Below are 15,199 nucleotides of genomic sequence, written 5' to 3' on the forward strand. Positions count from 1 at the left end.
GGACACCAAGCCATGACAAAAGTGCCCTTTCTGCCTGGGGATTGGTGGGGTCCTGGGGCAGGGGTGGGAGGCAGGGGGGCTGCCCCTGCTCTGCCCTCAGCTCACCATGCCCCTGTGCCCACAGGAGAGCACGAGTGGAAGATCATCAGCACTGGCATCATTGACTGCTACTTCAATGTGACAGAGCTGCCCCCCGGGAGCACCGCCAGGTTCCGAGTGGCCTGTGTCAACAAGGCTGGGCAGGGGCCCTACAGCGCCCTGTCAGCAAAGGTGCACCTTGAGGCAGAAGGTGAGCGAGCCCCTTCCCGCAAGCTGTGAGGCTGCCATGGGGTTGGCTGTGGGGCTGCGGCCTCTGAGGTGCTCTGGGGGTTCTTCCCCCCAGGGCTTTGGGGAACAAGGCCCCACTTGCACCCCGCTCCTGGCTTACGCCCAACTGGCTCATTCCTCCCTTTGCTCCCCACAGATGCCCGAGCTGCCCCAGCCAAGGACATTGCTGTCCCCGTCCCAGAGAAGGTGGCTTCCAGCCGATCAACCCAGACACCCATGGGGCAGCTGGAGCCGCCAGCCGTGCGGCCCCCTCCCACCACGCCGCCCCGCAAGCACAAGGGAGCAGTGCAGAAGGCAGATGGGGCAGAGCAGGAGGGTGCCCCCCCAGTGGTCCTCCAGCCCCCTGCACCCTGTGAAGAGGGGCCACAGCCAGACCCTGAGCTCCCACCCAACATCACTGTCTGTGTGCCCCCCGAGCTGATGTTCACCCCCCCTCGGACTGTCACCTCACCCCACACAGAGACCCCCACCCAGGGCTCCCCCACACCCCCCACGGACACATCCCCGACACCCAAGGCTCCATCTCCGTCCAAGTTATCCCCTGCTTCCCCCGTGTCGACCACCCCCAGCTCAGCCCCCACGGTGTCTCCCACCCCCAATGCTGTGCCCACACGGAAGATGCCCCCCTACATGGTCACCTCCTTTGTCTCCATGCCCCCCACATCGCCCCCTATGCAGGAGACCAGCACCCCCCCCCCATCCTCCAAGGAGCCTCCAGCCTCCAAGGAGCCTCCAGCTGAGAGTGGGGTCCCAGGAGCAAAAGACAGCACTGTGCTGCGGCAGGGTGTCCCCCAGAAGCCATACACGTTCTTGGATGAGAAGGCGAGGTGAGGAGCAGTGGGATGGGATGCTCTGCCAGGGGTGTCCCCCCCACCAGCACCTTTCCCCAGGGATGCTGAGTGCCACCCTGTGCCACAGGGGCCGTTTTGGTGTGATCCGGCTGTGCAAGGAGAACGCCACGGGCAAGCTCTTCATGGCCAAGATTGTGCCCTATGAGGCCGAGCGGAAGCAGAGTGTGCTGCAGGAGTATGAGATCCTCAAGGCACTGCACCACGAGCGCATCATGGCCCTGCATGAGGCGTACATCACCCCCCGCTACCTGGTGCTCATCTGTGAGAACTGTGCTGGCAAGGAGATCCTCTACAGCATTGTGGACAGGTACAGGTGGGTGCAGGGCCGTGGGGGATGGCTGCCAGCACGGGGCTGATGCCACTTGCCATCCCCACCCCAGGTTTCGCTACTCAGAGGATGATGTGGTGAGCTACGTGCTACAGCTGCTGCAGGGCCTCGAGTACCTGCACAGCCGCCGCATTGTGCACCTCGACATCAAGCCGGACAACATCGTCATCTCAGGCATGAATTCGCTCAAAATCATCGATTTTGGCAGTGCCCAGACCTACAACCCCCTCGTGCTGCGGCAGCTGGGGCGGCGTGTTGGCACCCTGGAGTACATGTGTGAGTGGGGCACACCACCGGGTGTGGTGCATGGGGAGAGGGATGGGGCAGATACGGGCATGCTGGTGCCCAAGTGTGCCTGTGCACTGGGGGGCTTGGGAATGGGGAGGAGCTGAGGTGTCCTTGGGGGAGCAGGAGCTTGTTGTGGTGCTGGGGATGTCGTTGCTGGGCTTGGTGGGAGAGTTTGTGTGCAGGAGGGCAGCTGGGGAATCCTTGCAGGTACTGGGCTCTGTCAGGGTATTAGGGAGGGGTGCGGGGGGTTGCAGTGGTGGTGTGCTGTGGGTGCTGGGGATGCGGGCGATGCTATGGGTTCTGTGGATGCTGGGGATGCTGTGGGTGCTCTGGATGCTGAGGATACTGCGGGTTCTGGAGGTGCTGCAGGTGCTGGGGCTGGGCCCCCTGGTGCATATGACAGACCTGCTTTTCTACCTGCAGCGCCAGAGGTGGTGAAGGGAGATCCAGTGGGCTCTGCAGCTGATGTTTGGGGTGTTGGTGTCCTCACCTACATCATGTAAGAGAAGGGGCTCGGGGCGGGGGGGATGAGTACCCGAGGTGTCATCAGCCCTGCCCAGGGCTCAGTGCCACAGGGAACACCTGGAGGATGGTGGGCTGGGGGATGCTATAGCCCTGCAGACCTTTCCCAGCTGGACATGGGGATTGAGATGACCTGGGCAGTTGTGGCTGTCCGAAACCAGGGATGGGGGGGGCAGGTGCCCTCCCACCACTGCCCCCAGCTTGTGCCATCCCCCCCACCCTGACAGGCTCAGTGGGCGGTCACCATTCTTTGAACTGGACCCCATTGAGACAGAGAACCGCATCCTGGCGGGGCGCTTTGATGCCTTCAAGCTGTACCCCAACGTCTCGCAGAGTGCTGCCCTCTTCATCCGCAAGGTCCTCGCTGTCCACCCCTGGTAAGTGCCTGGCCCTTAGGACACGGGCCTCTGGATGATGCCTGCAACTGGGCCAGCTGGGCAGCTCCCTGCTCTCAGATGAAGCTCCTGGAGGGGAGCCCCTCCAGACATCATCAGTGTCCATCTAGGATCCATCTGTGCTCCTGGGTGAGGGCTGTGGTCTCCTGAGCCCAGGGCCCTGGGATCCAACCCTGCTCCTGGAGAGGGCTGGGACCCCCCGGGTCTTGCAGGGCAGTGGTGGCTGGGTTTTGGGGGTGCACTGGCAGCAGGCACCCTGCTGCCCCTGACACTGAGCTGCCCCTGCCCCAGGAGCCGCCCCACAGTGAAGGACTGCTTTGCCAACACGTGGCTCCAGGATGCCTATCTGATGAAGCTGCGCCGCCAGACCCTGACCTTCACCACCAACCGCCTCAAGGAGTTCCTGGTGGAGCACCAGCGGCGCCGCAGCGAAGCCGTCACCAAGCACAAGGTCTTACTCCGCTCCTACCAGGGCGGCCAGCCGCCGGGGCCACAGTAGCCAGAGCCTCGGCCACGGCCGTGAGGGGCCGAGGAGCCAGAGGAACATTCCAGGGGCCGTGGGACAGGGCGGCTGAGGAGGAGCCAGGACTTGCTGGGATGAGCCCATGGACCTCACACTGCCACCAGGAACGCTGGTGGCCAGCATAATTTTGGTGGTGCCGATGGAAAGGGGAAGTGCTGCCCCAGCCAGGCCTGCAGTGGAGTCTGGCAGAGGGCAAGCGGCAGGAAGCCTTGGTGTGAGGAACAGAGAATGTGGCAGAGGGTTGGAAGAAGGAGATGGGGACAGGAGGGGAAGGGAAGCCCCAGGCAGGAGCAGGAGAGACGCCAGCATGCCAGCCAGCCCTGGCCACGCAGGTCTTGCCAGCCGTGTGCCTTAAGCCGCAGCCTGCAGCTGCCCCTGGCCACGGTGTGGGGCTCCCTGTGCTCCCCCCGGTTTGCACGCCAGTGCCCAAGGACTGAGGCTGCTCCAGTGGTTCCTGCAGCGAGGGTCCTGCTCACACCTGCTGCCCTGGTTCTCACCAGCCGGCACAGCCCCGGTCCTCATGGCTGGGAGCGGAGGCTGCCAGCCCCCTGCCTTCCACTCCTCCCAGCCGCGGTCCTGGAGGCGGGTTTCTGGCCCCAGGACCAACGCCGGTGCCTTTTCTGGGGCTGTCGGTTGCACCCTGTATTGGGGCAGGGTGGCTGGCTGGCACCCCTCTTCGCAGGGGGACACCACGTGCCACGCACACCCCCTGCGCCTGCTCAGGCCCAGGCTGCTCGTGCTCTGCATGCCTGGCTCTGGCCCTTGCCCTTGCCCTTGCCCTGTGCCCCACCACCAGCCCACCTCCCCAGGCCTCGTCACACATCCCCATCACCAACCCTCACCCCAAACCCCGGTGCCACGGCACAGCCTCGTGCCCCTTTCCCCGGCTGGCAGCAGGATGCTCCGGGGTGCCCTGGGCTGGGGACAGGGCAGCGGCTGGGCACCCACCTTCCAGATGCTGCTGTAGCAATAGGGCTTTATTTATTGACTTCGGGGAGAAGGCGCCTGCCCGACCCCATCCCCATCCCTATCCCCTTCTCCGGACTTGCCGACATCTGCGTGGTTTGGAGCAAGCGACGCGCCAGAGCAGCAATAAAGACCCTGAGCAGCCGGTCATGTCTCCGTGCCTCACTTGGGGGGCGAGCAGAGCACTCTCGGGAAGACCTTATCCCAAAATCCAGGGACATACAGCCAAGAGGGCATCCAGGTGGCGCCCGGCAGAGTGGGAGGCTGGCTCATGGGGTGTCATGGGGTGAAAATACCGGGTGCAGGAGCGCATGGCGGCGGCACCGGGGTCTGTCTCAGGCCGGGACTCAGCCGGTGCAGGCGAGCGGTACCTGGCTATAAATACACGCTGCCCATATGAGGCCGGGCGGCCGCGGTGGCTGCTCCGGTTACAGACCGGCCGGGTCCCGTGTCCCGTGTCCCGTGTCCCCCTCCACCGGTCCCCGCTTCCGCCTGCGGTGCGCCCGCCCCACCTCTCTCGCCACTGCGGCGCCCCCTGGCGGCTCGACTCCGGCAAGCACGGCCAGCGGCGCGGTGACGTAGCGAGAGGGAGCGAGCCCGGCGCGCTGACGTACGGCAGCCACGTGTGCGGAAGCGGGCGGGCGCGGCGGCGGCGGGGAGTGGGCGCTATGCCGCTGAAGGCGGTGATCCTCATCGGGGGCCCGCAGAAAGGTGAGTGCGCTGGGCCCGCGGGGTCCCCCGCCGGCGCCAGGCTCTGCCGAACCCGCTGTGCTCCGCAGGGACCCGGTTCCGGCCGCTGTCCTTCGAGGTGCCCAAGCCGCTGTTCCCGGTGGCCGGCGTGCCCATGGTGCAGCACCACATCGAGGCCTGCGCCAAGGTACGGTGGGGATGGGGGCCGAAGGGGATGGGAGACCAGGGGCACCCTTCCCACCCGTTACCTCTGCCCTTCCCAGGTGCCTGGCATGAAGGAGATCCTGCTGATGGGCTTCTACCAGCCCCATGAGGCCCTCAGCCGCTTTCTGGTGTCGGCACAGCAGGAGTTCAAGATCCCCATCAGGTGGGCAGGAGCCCTTGAACCCCCGGGGTGTCCGTGGCAGCACACCCACATCCCCAGGCTGGCAAACCCCAGCCAGCACCCAGGCACTGGACAGATGGGCCCTGTCCCCCCATGGATGAGCATAGCTACCACTCCTGTGTTAGCTCTGACCAGTTTTCCTGCCCTGGCTGGTTCTGGCTGCAAGGATACCTCCCCAGCCCAGTTCCAAGCCATCTTCCCCTCCTTCGGTCTCCTTCCCCTGTGCCCACATCCACATGAGCCCCATCACCACATAGCAAGATTATATGCCTCCGGCCCCTGACAGTCCTTCCCTGTCCTGTTGCTGGTTTGTGCCACCAGACACCCGCTTCCATAAGCCCTTGCTTCTTCCTGCTTGGCTCGCAGGTATCTCCAGGAGTATGCGGCGCTGGGCACGGGTGGTGGCATCTATCACTTCCGAGACCAGATCCTGTCAGGTGGTGCTGAGGCCTTCTTTGTCCTCAACGCAGACGTGTGCTCAGAGTTCCCCTTGCAGGAGATGCTGGAGTTCTGGCAGCAGCATGGGGACGTGCACAGCTTTGTCATTCTGGGTACCACAGTGAGTGGCAGTGCTGGGGAGCAGTGGAGCTTTGCCACTGGCTTGTCTAGGAGCCAGCGGCTCTGGCGGTGAATGGGTGCCTGCATGGGTCTCATCTCTGCATGCCTGCTGCTCCACCACTGCTAACATGTCCTCGCTCTGCAGGCCAACAGGACGCAGGCACTGAATTATGGCTGTATCGTGGCAAATGCAGACACTCAGGAGGTACTGGAGAGCCCTGAGAAGCCAGATGCAGTGTGGGCAGCAGGTGCTGCACTGCCTGCATGGGCATGTTGCCAGTGTGCCACAGAGGAGTGACACCAGGGATGAGGGCTGCACCCTGGGACTGACGTCTCTTTCCTCACCTGCAGGTCCAGCACTATGTGGAGAAGCCCAGCACGTTTGTCAGTGAGATCATTAACTGCGGCATCTACCTGTTCACACCTGCCATCTTCCAGCACATCGGTGAGGTCTTCCAGAGGAACCAGCAAGAGCTAGTGTTGTGAGTGCCTCTCTGTGCCCCTTGTCCCTCCCACCCCACTGCTTCCCAGGGCTGCAGCAGCACACTCATCTTCCATTCTTTCTCTATCTTCTCTCCTCCTCTGCCATCACTCACTTGTTTCCTGGTCCTGCACCAGCTATCCTTACCGTGGGTAAGTCTCCCTCTGTGTCTGCACCGGCTGCTTTCAGGGCTGGATTGTCCCTGGCAGTACCGCATGCTTTCCTCCCTGCTCCAGCCTGCTCTGCAAAGCTGCTTTTGCCTCTGCTCCCCTCCTGGCTAGCTTGAGACTGCCCCTTTCCCTCCCTTGCCTCCCACCCCATCCTCATTCAGCTCCGGACAAGGGGCACAGCAAGCCTTTCACCTGGGAATGCTCTGCTCCCCCATCCAGCTCCTTGCACCAGCCAGATTGTCACCTGACTTCTCTGCCACCACCCAAGCAACAATCCAGCTGAGCAGGGCTCTGGAGCGGGGGCAGGATCCGTTGCTCAAACACTCGCCTGGGCTGGGTGGGAGCTCTTGCACCATCAACTTCTGGCTCGGAGCTTATTTTAGCTGTCAGAGCCTGGTCCCTCTGCTGCTCTACAGCTCAGTGGGGCTGGACAAGCCTAGCCTGATGGCCGGGGCTGTCCCCACCTCTGGGGAGAAGTACATGGCTAGGTAGGAGGCTAGGATCAGCGAAGCTCTTGAATTTGGGGAGTGTATCTGTTGGGGTCCCGGGCTGAGGCCGTGGGTGGGTGTCTAACAGGCCTCTTATTTGCAGAGAGGAGAGCTCCAATGGCTGGCAGCGTGCAGAAGTGATCCGGCTAGAGCAGGACGTGTTCACAGCACTGGCTGGGAGGGGCAAGCTGTATGTCTACAAAACTGATGGCTTCTGGAGCCAGATCAAGTCAGCTGGGTAAGGGCTGTGGCTAGAGTTGGTGCAGCAGGAGCATCAAGTGACCTGGTTGAGGGATGGGAGAAGAGGGCGATCAGGCATTGTCCTGGGGGTGGGTGTGAGTGCTGTGATTAGTGCTGGAGATGCAATAACAATCTTATGTTTTCCCTACCCCAGCTCTGCTATTTATGCCAGTCGCCTTTACCTGAACCAGTACAGCAAAAGCCACCCAGAGAGGCTGGCCCAGAACAAACCTGGAGGCCCCATCATCCGAGGTATCTCTCTGACACCTTCCACCACCTTGGGGGCTGCCAGTGGGGCCCATTGGGCAGGACCTCCCCTGATCTGAGAGGTGGGTGCTCCTGTGAGCTGCCTCCCTGACGCAGCTGCCTTGTGTTGCAGGGAACGTGTACATCCACCCAACGGCCTCCATCGACAGCACTGCAGTGGTGAGTGCAGGCCCGGGGCACCCTGCGGCAGGGCGATGCTCAGGGATGCTGAGGGCTCCGTTGTCCTTGACCTCATTACTTCCCTCTGTCCTCACAGCTGGGCCCCAATGTCTCCATTGGGGAGGGGGTGACAGTGGGAGCTGGTGTGCGTGTGCGAGAATCCATAGTCCTGCATGGTGCCTCACTCCACGTAAGTAGGGATTGCCTGAGGGTACAGGTGTCAATTCCCCTCCCCTTGCAGGGAGGCAGCAGCACCCTTCATCCTCCTCCCCTGTGACCCAGGACCACACCTGTGTCCTCAATACCATCGTGGGCTGGGACAGCACCATTGGGCGCTGGGCCCGGGTTGAAGGAACACCCAGTGACCCCAACCCCAACGATCCCTATGCCAAGATCGACAGTGAGACCCTTTTCCGGGACGGGCGCCTCACACCATCCATCACCATCCTGGGTATGTCCCACCTGCACCCAGCCCCACACCGTGAGGCTCCCCTGGGGCTAACTCCTCACGCTCTCTCTGCAGGCTGCAGTGTCACCATCCCTGCTGAGGTTGTTATTCTTAACTCCATCGTCCTTCCTCACAAGGAGCTGAGCCGCAGCTACAAAAACCAGATTATCCTGTGAGTCAGCAGCTTGCTGGGTGGGTGGGGGGGGGAGTGCCAGCCCCCCACCCCCTGTCTGCCCCACAGCAAGAGCCTGTGCTGAGGCTTCACCTCCTGGGAGGTTCCCAGCACCCCCAGCGGGGTAGGTACAGGCCAGGAGCCCTACAAGTGCCTGACTCCTACTCCAGTCAGACATTAAAGCTGGTGACCATCAGCCTTGCATGCTGCTTCTCTTGCAGCCCAGGGACCAGCAGGGTGAAGGCTTCAGGGACAGCATGTAACCTACACACCAGGCTGTGTGCCTATGCAGGGAGCCCTGGGCTAAGGCTGGTGAGGAATCACTTGCTGCCTGCAGCGTTTTGGGTCCAACTTTGGGTGTTTCTCCACCAAAGGGCACGACCAGCACTGTCTGGACACTCCTCACCCTACATCAGTTGCTGTCTGCAACCCCCTGGAAGGACTTTGCCCATCTCTGAGGCTGGGGAGCTTTCAGTCTTCCTGTCCTGTATAGGCAGCTCAGCCTGCTGGAACCAGGCATAAGGATCCTGATTTCAGCAATGGGATTGCAACAGCCTGAGCTGGGGTCCTGCCTACTGCTGGGAAAACAAAAGCAGCACTAGGCTTGTCCTAAGGGCACTGGCACAGGAGGAGGGCTGGGTTGGCAGGCTGCTGGTCCTGGAGGGAGCTGCAAAAGCACCCCTTCCCCAGCACCACCTCCATCCCCAAGGGCTCAGGATGAGCCAGGAGAGCTGCCAGCCCTGCCCTGCCTCCTCCCATCAGACTGAGAGCTGTGCAGGTTCAGGGTGATGGCAGCAGGCACCTGCCACCTTGGTGGGCCAACAGCCTCCTCTGCTCCAGTACGGTTACAGCCTGTGGGGCTTGCTGCATGTCTCCCCTTGCACCAGCCACAGGGCAGCAGAGCAATCAACTTACGTACGTGTAGAGGTCTACTGCCTTGCTGTCTCAAGAAACCATTTATTGAAGGCACAGACTGTCAATGGTAACCAGCACTGCCCTTTCTACATCTCCCATCTTTGGCTCTGGTTTTGGAGCTCTGTGCTAAAGCCCTTTACTTCACAGAGGGCCCCCATCACACCTCTTGCCTTCAGCAAGGTACTGCATTAGAGATTCTCATCCATCCCGTACCACCCCAGCTTGACGGATTTGCAGTAAATCCTTGCTCCCAGCTCTGTGCCTTCCTGTGCCAGTTCTCCTGTGGTCCTGGGCGGAGATTAGCTGTTCCTTGGCTTTAAGCACATTAAACTCCTTCAGTTTTGTCTCTGCCTTGGCTGTGCTCATTTCCTTGCCCATTGCTGAACACTGGGCTGTAGGAAACGGAGCCAAAGTACTTGCTTTCAGGATTGTACATGAATTTTCTTCCATATCCTAGATCAGGCCTGGCTTTTAGAAAAAAGGTTTGCCCAAGGCACCTCTCAGCCCTGTTGTGTAATGCTCCTTTTGCCCAAGTGCCCCTTGCAGTGGCTGTCCCTTTGTGCAGTTATCTGGCAACAAGCCTTTCCCGGGCCCTTGCTTTATTACAGCCTCATCCAGCTTCCACCTCCTGGAGGGAGAGAGCTGCATCTGAGCCTTGCAGCTCCAGCGGTGGAGGGGACGAAGGAGTTAAAGGGGCCTCAGCTGAGGTGCCAGGAAGTCTGGAAACACTTTAAGGTTGGCCTGCCCTGAGAGCAGCAGCTCTGATTACTTGAGGCCAAGATCTGGGCTGGAAGAGGGGCCTCCCATATCCTGAGCTCCAGGGCAGGGAGAGGAGGGCTTCAGCTACGGTAGGAGGAGGCTCTGCCAGCCCTCCTCACCCAGCAAAAGCAGGGATCCGGGGGGGGGTACTGCTCCCCTTTGCTGTCAGTACAGCTGTTTGCTGCCCAGCCTGGCTCCATCATGCTAGTGACCCCCAAAACCCTGGCACCAGCAGGGAGGGGTAGACAGCAACAGCAGCCAGGCTTGTTTTGTTGCAAACATTTAATACAAATCATACCCCAAATTTCCCCCCACTGCAGGTAGGCAGAGTCAGCCATGTTCCCCCCTTCCCACACAAGGAAGCAGGGGCTGCCTGGTCCTGCAGGCTCCATGCCTCCAGTGCCAGCTCCATGCCCCCTGGGAGCCCCTGCCGCAGGAGGCTACACAGGAGGAAAGAACTTGCCCACCTTCCCTGGGGCCAGCTGTTGCCTGCGTGGGGAGAAATGAGTCAGGGGTGCACAGCAAGCTCTGCGCCCCTGCTCCCCCGACACCTATCCCCATAGCACTCACAAGGACTGAGCTCCCGTGCCCACACAGCTCCGCAGGCTGCTGGGGAAGCAGCAGGAACTCGGGGGGCTCAGCTGGTCTGGCTTGGGCTCCAGGGAGGTGATGGGGCGGAAGAATGGCACTGCAGGACAAGAGAAGGGGGTGGGTATCGCACCTCAGCTCAGATGCAGGCACCCAGCAGCCTGCAGCAGCAGCCACAGGGCAGGGAGGGGACAGTGTCTCACCGTGTTCATCCCTCGAGGCTGACGCTGGCACCAGGTTCCCCTCCTCTGTCCCCATGAAGCCCGTCCAGAAGTCCGGTGGCAGCGAGAGGAGCCGGGCCACCACCTGGGTGGAGAGGAATGTAGGATGAGGATAGTAGCAACACCCAGGGTACACACCAGCCTCAGGGACCCTCTCACCTTGCACTGCCGCGGTGCATCCTCCAGTATGGTAAGCGGTGTGGGGTTGGCTGAGCTGTGTCCCACCAGTGTAGGGCCAAACACCCGGGAGAGATTGAGCACATCCATCTTGCAGTCGGGGCTGCGCGACACCCTGTGAGGGGGGACACAGTTAGAACAGACAGCGCTGCCTGACCAAGAGGCCCCTCAGCCCAACTTCCCTGCTCTGGGGTGTGGATGCAGGGATAGATCCCATGCCAGGATGAGCCACTCACCTGAGCAGATGCAGCATGAGGAAGGCCAGGGTGTCCCTGTTGGCACGGGGCAGCTTGCTCACCACATGGCACAGAGCTGTGCTGCAGGCAGCGTCATCTGGGATGTCTGTGGTAGCACCACGGAGCAGTGTTAGCAGAGGAACAGCTCCTTTCCCCCCCATCTCAGGACCCCTGCTTACCCGCAGCCTCCAGGAAGGCAGGGTGGAGGCTGAAGGTGACTAGTGGCTCCTTGAGTCCCCGTAGGAAGTCCTTGAGCACCCCACACACCACGTGGATGTCAGCCACGCTGCTGAGAGCGGGCAGCGTGCCCCCAGCTCGCAGCAGCTTCTGCTTCCACTCCCGCACCAGCTGCTCTGTGCCTGGCACACGGTATAGCCCTATCTAGGGTGCAGGGAGAGGGGCTCAGCCATGTGGGGACCACAACATCACCCCCACCACCGCACTGGGCCCTACCTCCGTCAAGCCTCGTGTCTCCACCTCGGTCACACACTGTACCACCAGCGCTGGCACCAGGGGCGGTGTGCTGGGGGCAAAGTCTGCCACCACACCCTGGAGAGGATAACAGTGACCTGACTCTGCATCCGCCACCCAGCAACAGCCAGGACAGGCAGAGCCCCAGTGTCAACTGCTGGAAGCCCCACAGGGACAGGGCAGCCCCCCAGCACTGCTGTACCCCCCTTACCTCGCGGGGCCAAGCATGGTGGCGAGGCCGGGGCACACAGGGGCTGGGGCACTGCTCCTGGCACTTGGGGTGCAGCAGCAGCTGGCACTGGTGGCACTTGATGGCAGCCTTCCCGAAGCGGATGCGGGAGCCGCACACACAGCATGACTCAGGGCGGATCACCTGGATGGGGGAACAGGGTCAGGGCCCTCCTTCTTGCAGATAACCCAGTACCACTCCTTCATCCCCCCAAACCAGCCCCCACTGCCTCCATCCAGCCCATGTGCAGGCAGAGTTGGGGTGGAGGAAAGCTGCTCCCACTGCCTGGCTCCTTTCTCCATAGCAGCCAAGAGAAGGGAAGGAGGCTGGGACACACACCATTTTGGAACTGAACTGGTGCTGGAGGGGTGGAAGGCCTGGTGGAGGTGAGAAGTGGGCTGGTGCTGGCTGCCCCGTGGAGCTGCTCTCTGTGTGGCTCTCCTGCACTGCAGCATGGCAGCCCGGATCCTCACTGGTGCCCCACACCGTGATTGGCTCTGCAAAGAGAAGATGCAGTGGAGAAGACCCTGAGGATCACAGTGCCCCAACTACCAGCTGGGATGTGGGGAGGTGTCCCACCTCCCAAGGAACCCCTACAGATCACAGCTGCCCTGGGACAGCTGCATTTGGCATGTCCCGAGGACCCCAGTACCCCCATGGTGCGGACAAGCATCCCCCAGCAGATCCCCTCCCTGCCCTGTGACAGCAGCACCCTGAGGCTGGTTCCACACCACCACCAAGTCCCCTCCTCAGCCCTTCCCATGACCTGCACGCATGGAGGCACGATGTCGCTGGTGAGAGCGGCGGCGCGGCAGCAGAACTGCAGGTGGGAGGCTGCCAGCAGGCTGTGGGACCTCGGAAGCAGGGGGACCAGGGGGTACACTCGCCTGCAGAGATGAGGGTTAGTGAGAACATGCCCAGATGCAGCCCACAGTGCTCCAGCGTCTCCCCATCAGCTCTGCTCCACCTGCTTCCCATCCCCACAGTCCCCCACAGCCAGGGATGCTGTCCCCACTGTGACCACAGTGAAGGGCACAGGCACCCAGAGGAGACAGCTGAGCACCTGCAGACCTGTAAGACTGAAGGTTGCAGCATTGCTTTCTGGCACCAGGGCAGCCCATGTAACCCAGCCCTGCCCAGGTCATACTGGCATCCCTACTCACAGCATTGAGGGGTGCCACAGAAGAACGGCGCCGCTTCACCATCACCACAGGGCCAACCTGAGGGGCCAGGGATACACGCTGGGGACAGAGAAAACTGCATGAAGGGAAGGCAGGCAATCTGCCCCCCGCCCCCCTCCCCGCTCCAAAGCCAATTGGTCTGAGCCCCAAAAAAGGTTCTGATCTCCCTATGTTGCCCGGCATTGCCTGCCCCATACCAGGCACCATGGGGATCTAGGCCCCCTGCCTGGGTCAGCACCAGCCCTGAGGCTGGGGGAAGCCAGGCCAGGCCTGCAATGCAGAGGTGTGAGCAGAGTGAGGTGCAGGATGCCTGCACATGAGGATGAATTATTGAGGAGCCCAGCTGGGCCACAGTGGAAGGTAATAGAGTTTCTATTGATTGCGGGAGGTTTGCTGAGAAACCAGCAAATGCTCCCAGCCCAGCATCAATAAATTAAACCCCCTGCCAGGCTCCTTGTAGTCTCCTTTGCTGGGATGGAGAAGTATCTGGGTGCCCTAACCCCATATGGCCCAGGGTGAGCGATTCAGCCTGGGCCACATGGGCAGCGAGTCCCACAAGCACAGTGCAAGAGAGCAGAGCAGACCTAGGGGATCCTCACTAATAGAGGGGCACCAGTCCCTGGGGGCTGCCACATCTTAGCATTTCCCTCCTACCTGCCTCTCCTGGGATTTGCGCTTCAGGGTCCTCACCACTGTCGTCATATCAACGTCCTGAAAGGCAGAGGGAAGGCTGGGGGTGTCAGGGCTGCACAGGGCCAGAAAACCACCCAACATCCATCCGTGGCTCCAACAGCCACCTGGGGCAGCCCACCCCTACCCATGGCAATGCAAGGGGGGCTGCCCCACTGCAGGAGTGGGGCAAAACCACCCGCTCACTGCTGGGGAGAAGCTGAACCCCAGGACTTTCAGGGGGTCATTCCTTACCACATCATCCTCCGTACGGTCATAACTGATATCTGAGTGGGACAAGAGGGACTGGCACGATTCATCCACTGCAGATGACCTACGGAGTGAGCTGGTGATCAGCCAGGCCAGGGTAACCCTCATGGTCCCCCCCAGCAAGCACCTATTCATACAGCCACTCCTGGGAACCCATGGCTGATGCCCCTGCAGAGCCCCAGCACCCTAATGCCCAGCCAGCCCCTGGAGCCCAGCAGAAGGGGAGGGGGCACAGCCAAGCCCAGGGATGCCCGAGAGGCTGGGGCAAGGACTAGTAGCCCTGCTCACCTCCTGCCCGGTGCCAGGGTGGCCCCGAGGCGCCAGCCAGCCAGGGCAGTGAGAACAGAGCACTGCTCCAAGCTCAGCACCTTGTTGTCCCCCAGCTCCCCCATCAGGGACTCGAAGACCAGCTGAAGTCTGCGCTCCTGCAAGCAAAAGGGGGCGCTGATGAACAGGCTGGGGTGCCTGCAGCCAGCCCCACGGGGTACCCCTGCGCCCAATCCCCCCGACCTGCTTCTCCAGCTCAGCCTCTGCCCGGAACCGCTTCTTCATCTCCACTTCCACCTGGTTGCGGGCGTGCTTGAGCTTCACCTCCAGCGCTGCCCGCTCGGCCTCCACACGAGCCAGCTGCTCGCGGGCCCGACGCCCGTCCTGCTCCAGGCGGCAGCATCTCTGGCGCGTTGCCTCCAAGTGCCGAGCGATCTGGATGTAGTCTGGGGGCAACACAAACGGGTGGCCAGGCGGGATGGGCCGCCAGCCCTCAGCTCTCCCAGCACAGCCAGAGGTCCCGCAGGGCCTAAGGCTGGGAGGCTGCACGCACCCACCTTCTTCTACGCTACCGCTGAGCTCCAGCAACGGCAGCACCCGCTCCAGCCGGGCAAGGAGCCGGGCCAGGAGCCACCCCCAGCGCTGCAGCAGCATCCCGCCGTCCTGGGACGGGGAGAGAGACCCACAGCCAAGCGGAACAGTCCCTCCCACAGCTCTGCCCCCAGCACTCGTCGCCGGGATCCGCTGTGTGGCCCCCAGCAAAGCGCAAGCTCCGAGAGTAAGGGGCCCTCCTGGCCTGCCTATGTGGGCCGGGGGCTGGGGTGGAGCCCGTTCCTGCCCCGCCTCCATCCGCCACTGGGGCGAGAACCGCCGGCCCGACGGCTCCCGATGTAGGGAGATTTCCCCGGAGCCCTGGGGTACAGGGTGATAGTGCTGGCTGCAGGCACAATGGGGGTGC

General features: G+C 62.2%; 3 protein-coding genes across 7 annotated transcripts in view; 2 read left to right on the plus strand and 1 right to left on the minus strand.

Moving 5' to 3' along the window:
• SPEG (striated muscle enriched protein kinase) overlaps nucleotides 1–4,345 on the plus strand; it is a 38,219-nt gene extending 33,874 nt beyond the window's left edge. For all 4 annotated transcript variants that reach the window (XM_061370263.1, XM_061370264.1, XM_061370266.1 and 1 more), the window contains 7 exons: nucleotides 125–289; nucleotides 464–1,154; nucleotides 1,246–1,485; nucleotides 1,559–1,782; nucleotides 2,218–2,293; nucleotides 2,544–2,693; nucleotides 3,003–4,345. In XM_061370263.1, the coding sequence (XP_061226247.1) occupies nucleotides 125–289; nucleotides 464–1,154; nucleotides 1,246–1,485; nucleotides 1,559–1,782; nucleotides 2,218–2,293; nucleotides 2,544–2,693; nucleotides 3,003–3,210 (1,754 nt within the window). In that variant the 3' untranslated portion in view covers nucleotides 3,211–4,345. The remainder of the gene's footprint in view (nucleotides 1–124; nucleotides 290–463; nucleotides 1,155–1,245; nucleotides 1,486–1,558; nucleotides 1,783–2,217; nucleotides 2,294–2,543; nucleotides 2,694–3,002) is intronic.
• A 489-nt stretch (nucleotides 4,346–4,834) lies between these two features.
• On the plus strand, nucleotides 4,835–9,524 carry GMPPA (GDP-mannose pyrophosphorylase A). Of its 2 annotated transcripts, none has more exons than XM_061370268.1 (12): nucleotides 4,835–4,911; nucleotides 4,980–5,077; nucleotides 5,154–5,257; nucleotides 5,642–5,834; nucleotides 5,979–6,038; nucleotides 6,185–6,315; nucleotides 7,061–7,210; nucleotides 7,367–7,464; nucleotides 7,592–7,638; nucleotides 7,736–7,828; nucleotides 7,921–8,089; nucleotides 8,162–9,524. In XM_061370268.1, the coding sequence occupies exons 1-12, from the start codon at nucleotides 4,869–4,871 to the stop codon at nucleotides 8,260–8,262; spliced, it is 1,287 nt and encodes a 428-aa protein (XP_061226252.1). In that variant the 5' UTR covers nucleotides 4,835–4,868; the 3' UTR covers nucleotides 8,263–9,524. The 2 variants fall into 2 exon arrangements, with proteins under 2 accessions (XP_061226252.1, XP_061226253.1); XM_061370269.1 differs by having other exon boundaries at nucleotides 7,076–7,210.
• Nucleotides 9,525–10,483: 959 nt separating this feature from the next.
• Nucleotides 10,484–14,934, minus strand: LOC133221258 (rac GTPase-activating protein 1-like). Its single transcript, XM_061369968.1, has 15 exons — nucleotides 14,799–14,934; nucleotides 14,485–14,687; nucleotides 14,263–14,399; nucleotides 13,960–14,038; nucleotides 13,690–13,746; nucleotides 13,018–13,095; nucleotides 12,621–12,741; nucleotides 12,194–12,351; nucleotides 11,837–11,998; nucleotides 11,608–11,703; nucleotides 11,334–11,535; nucleotides 11,155–11,260; nucleotides 10,901–11,033; nucleotides 10,724–10,826; nucleotides 10,484–10,620 (listed from the first exon to the last, which is right to left on the minus strand). Exons 1-15 carry the CDS (start codon nucleotides 14,893–14,895, stop codon nucleotides 10,499–10,501), a joined length of 1,854 nt encoding a protein of 617 aa, XP_061225952.1. The 5' UTR covers nucleotides 14,896–14,934; the 3' UTR covers nucleotides 10,484–10,498.
• Nucleotides 14,935–15,199: the final 265 nt, after the last annotated feature.

The sequence above is a fragment of the Neopsephotus bourkii genome, unplaced genomic scaffold, assembly GCF_033783945.1.
Source record: "Neopsephotus bourkii isolate Nb327-2 ecotype Australia unplaced genomic scaffold, CSIRO-AGI_Nbou_v1 NB_1526, whole genome shotgun sequence".
Lineage (NCBI taxonomy): Eukaryota > Metazoa > Chordata > Aves > Psittaciformes > Psittacidae > Neopsephotus > Neopsephotus bourkii.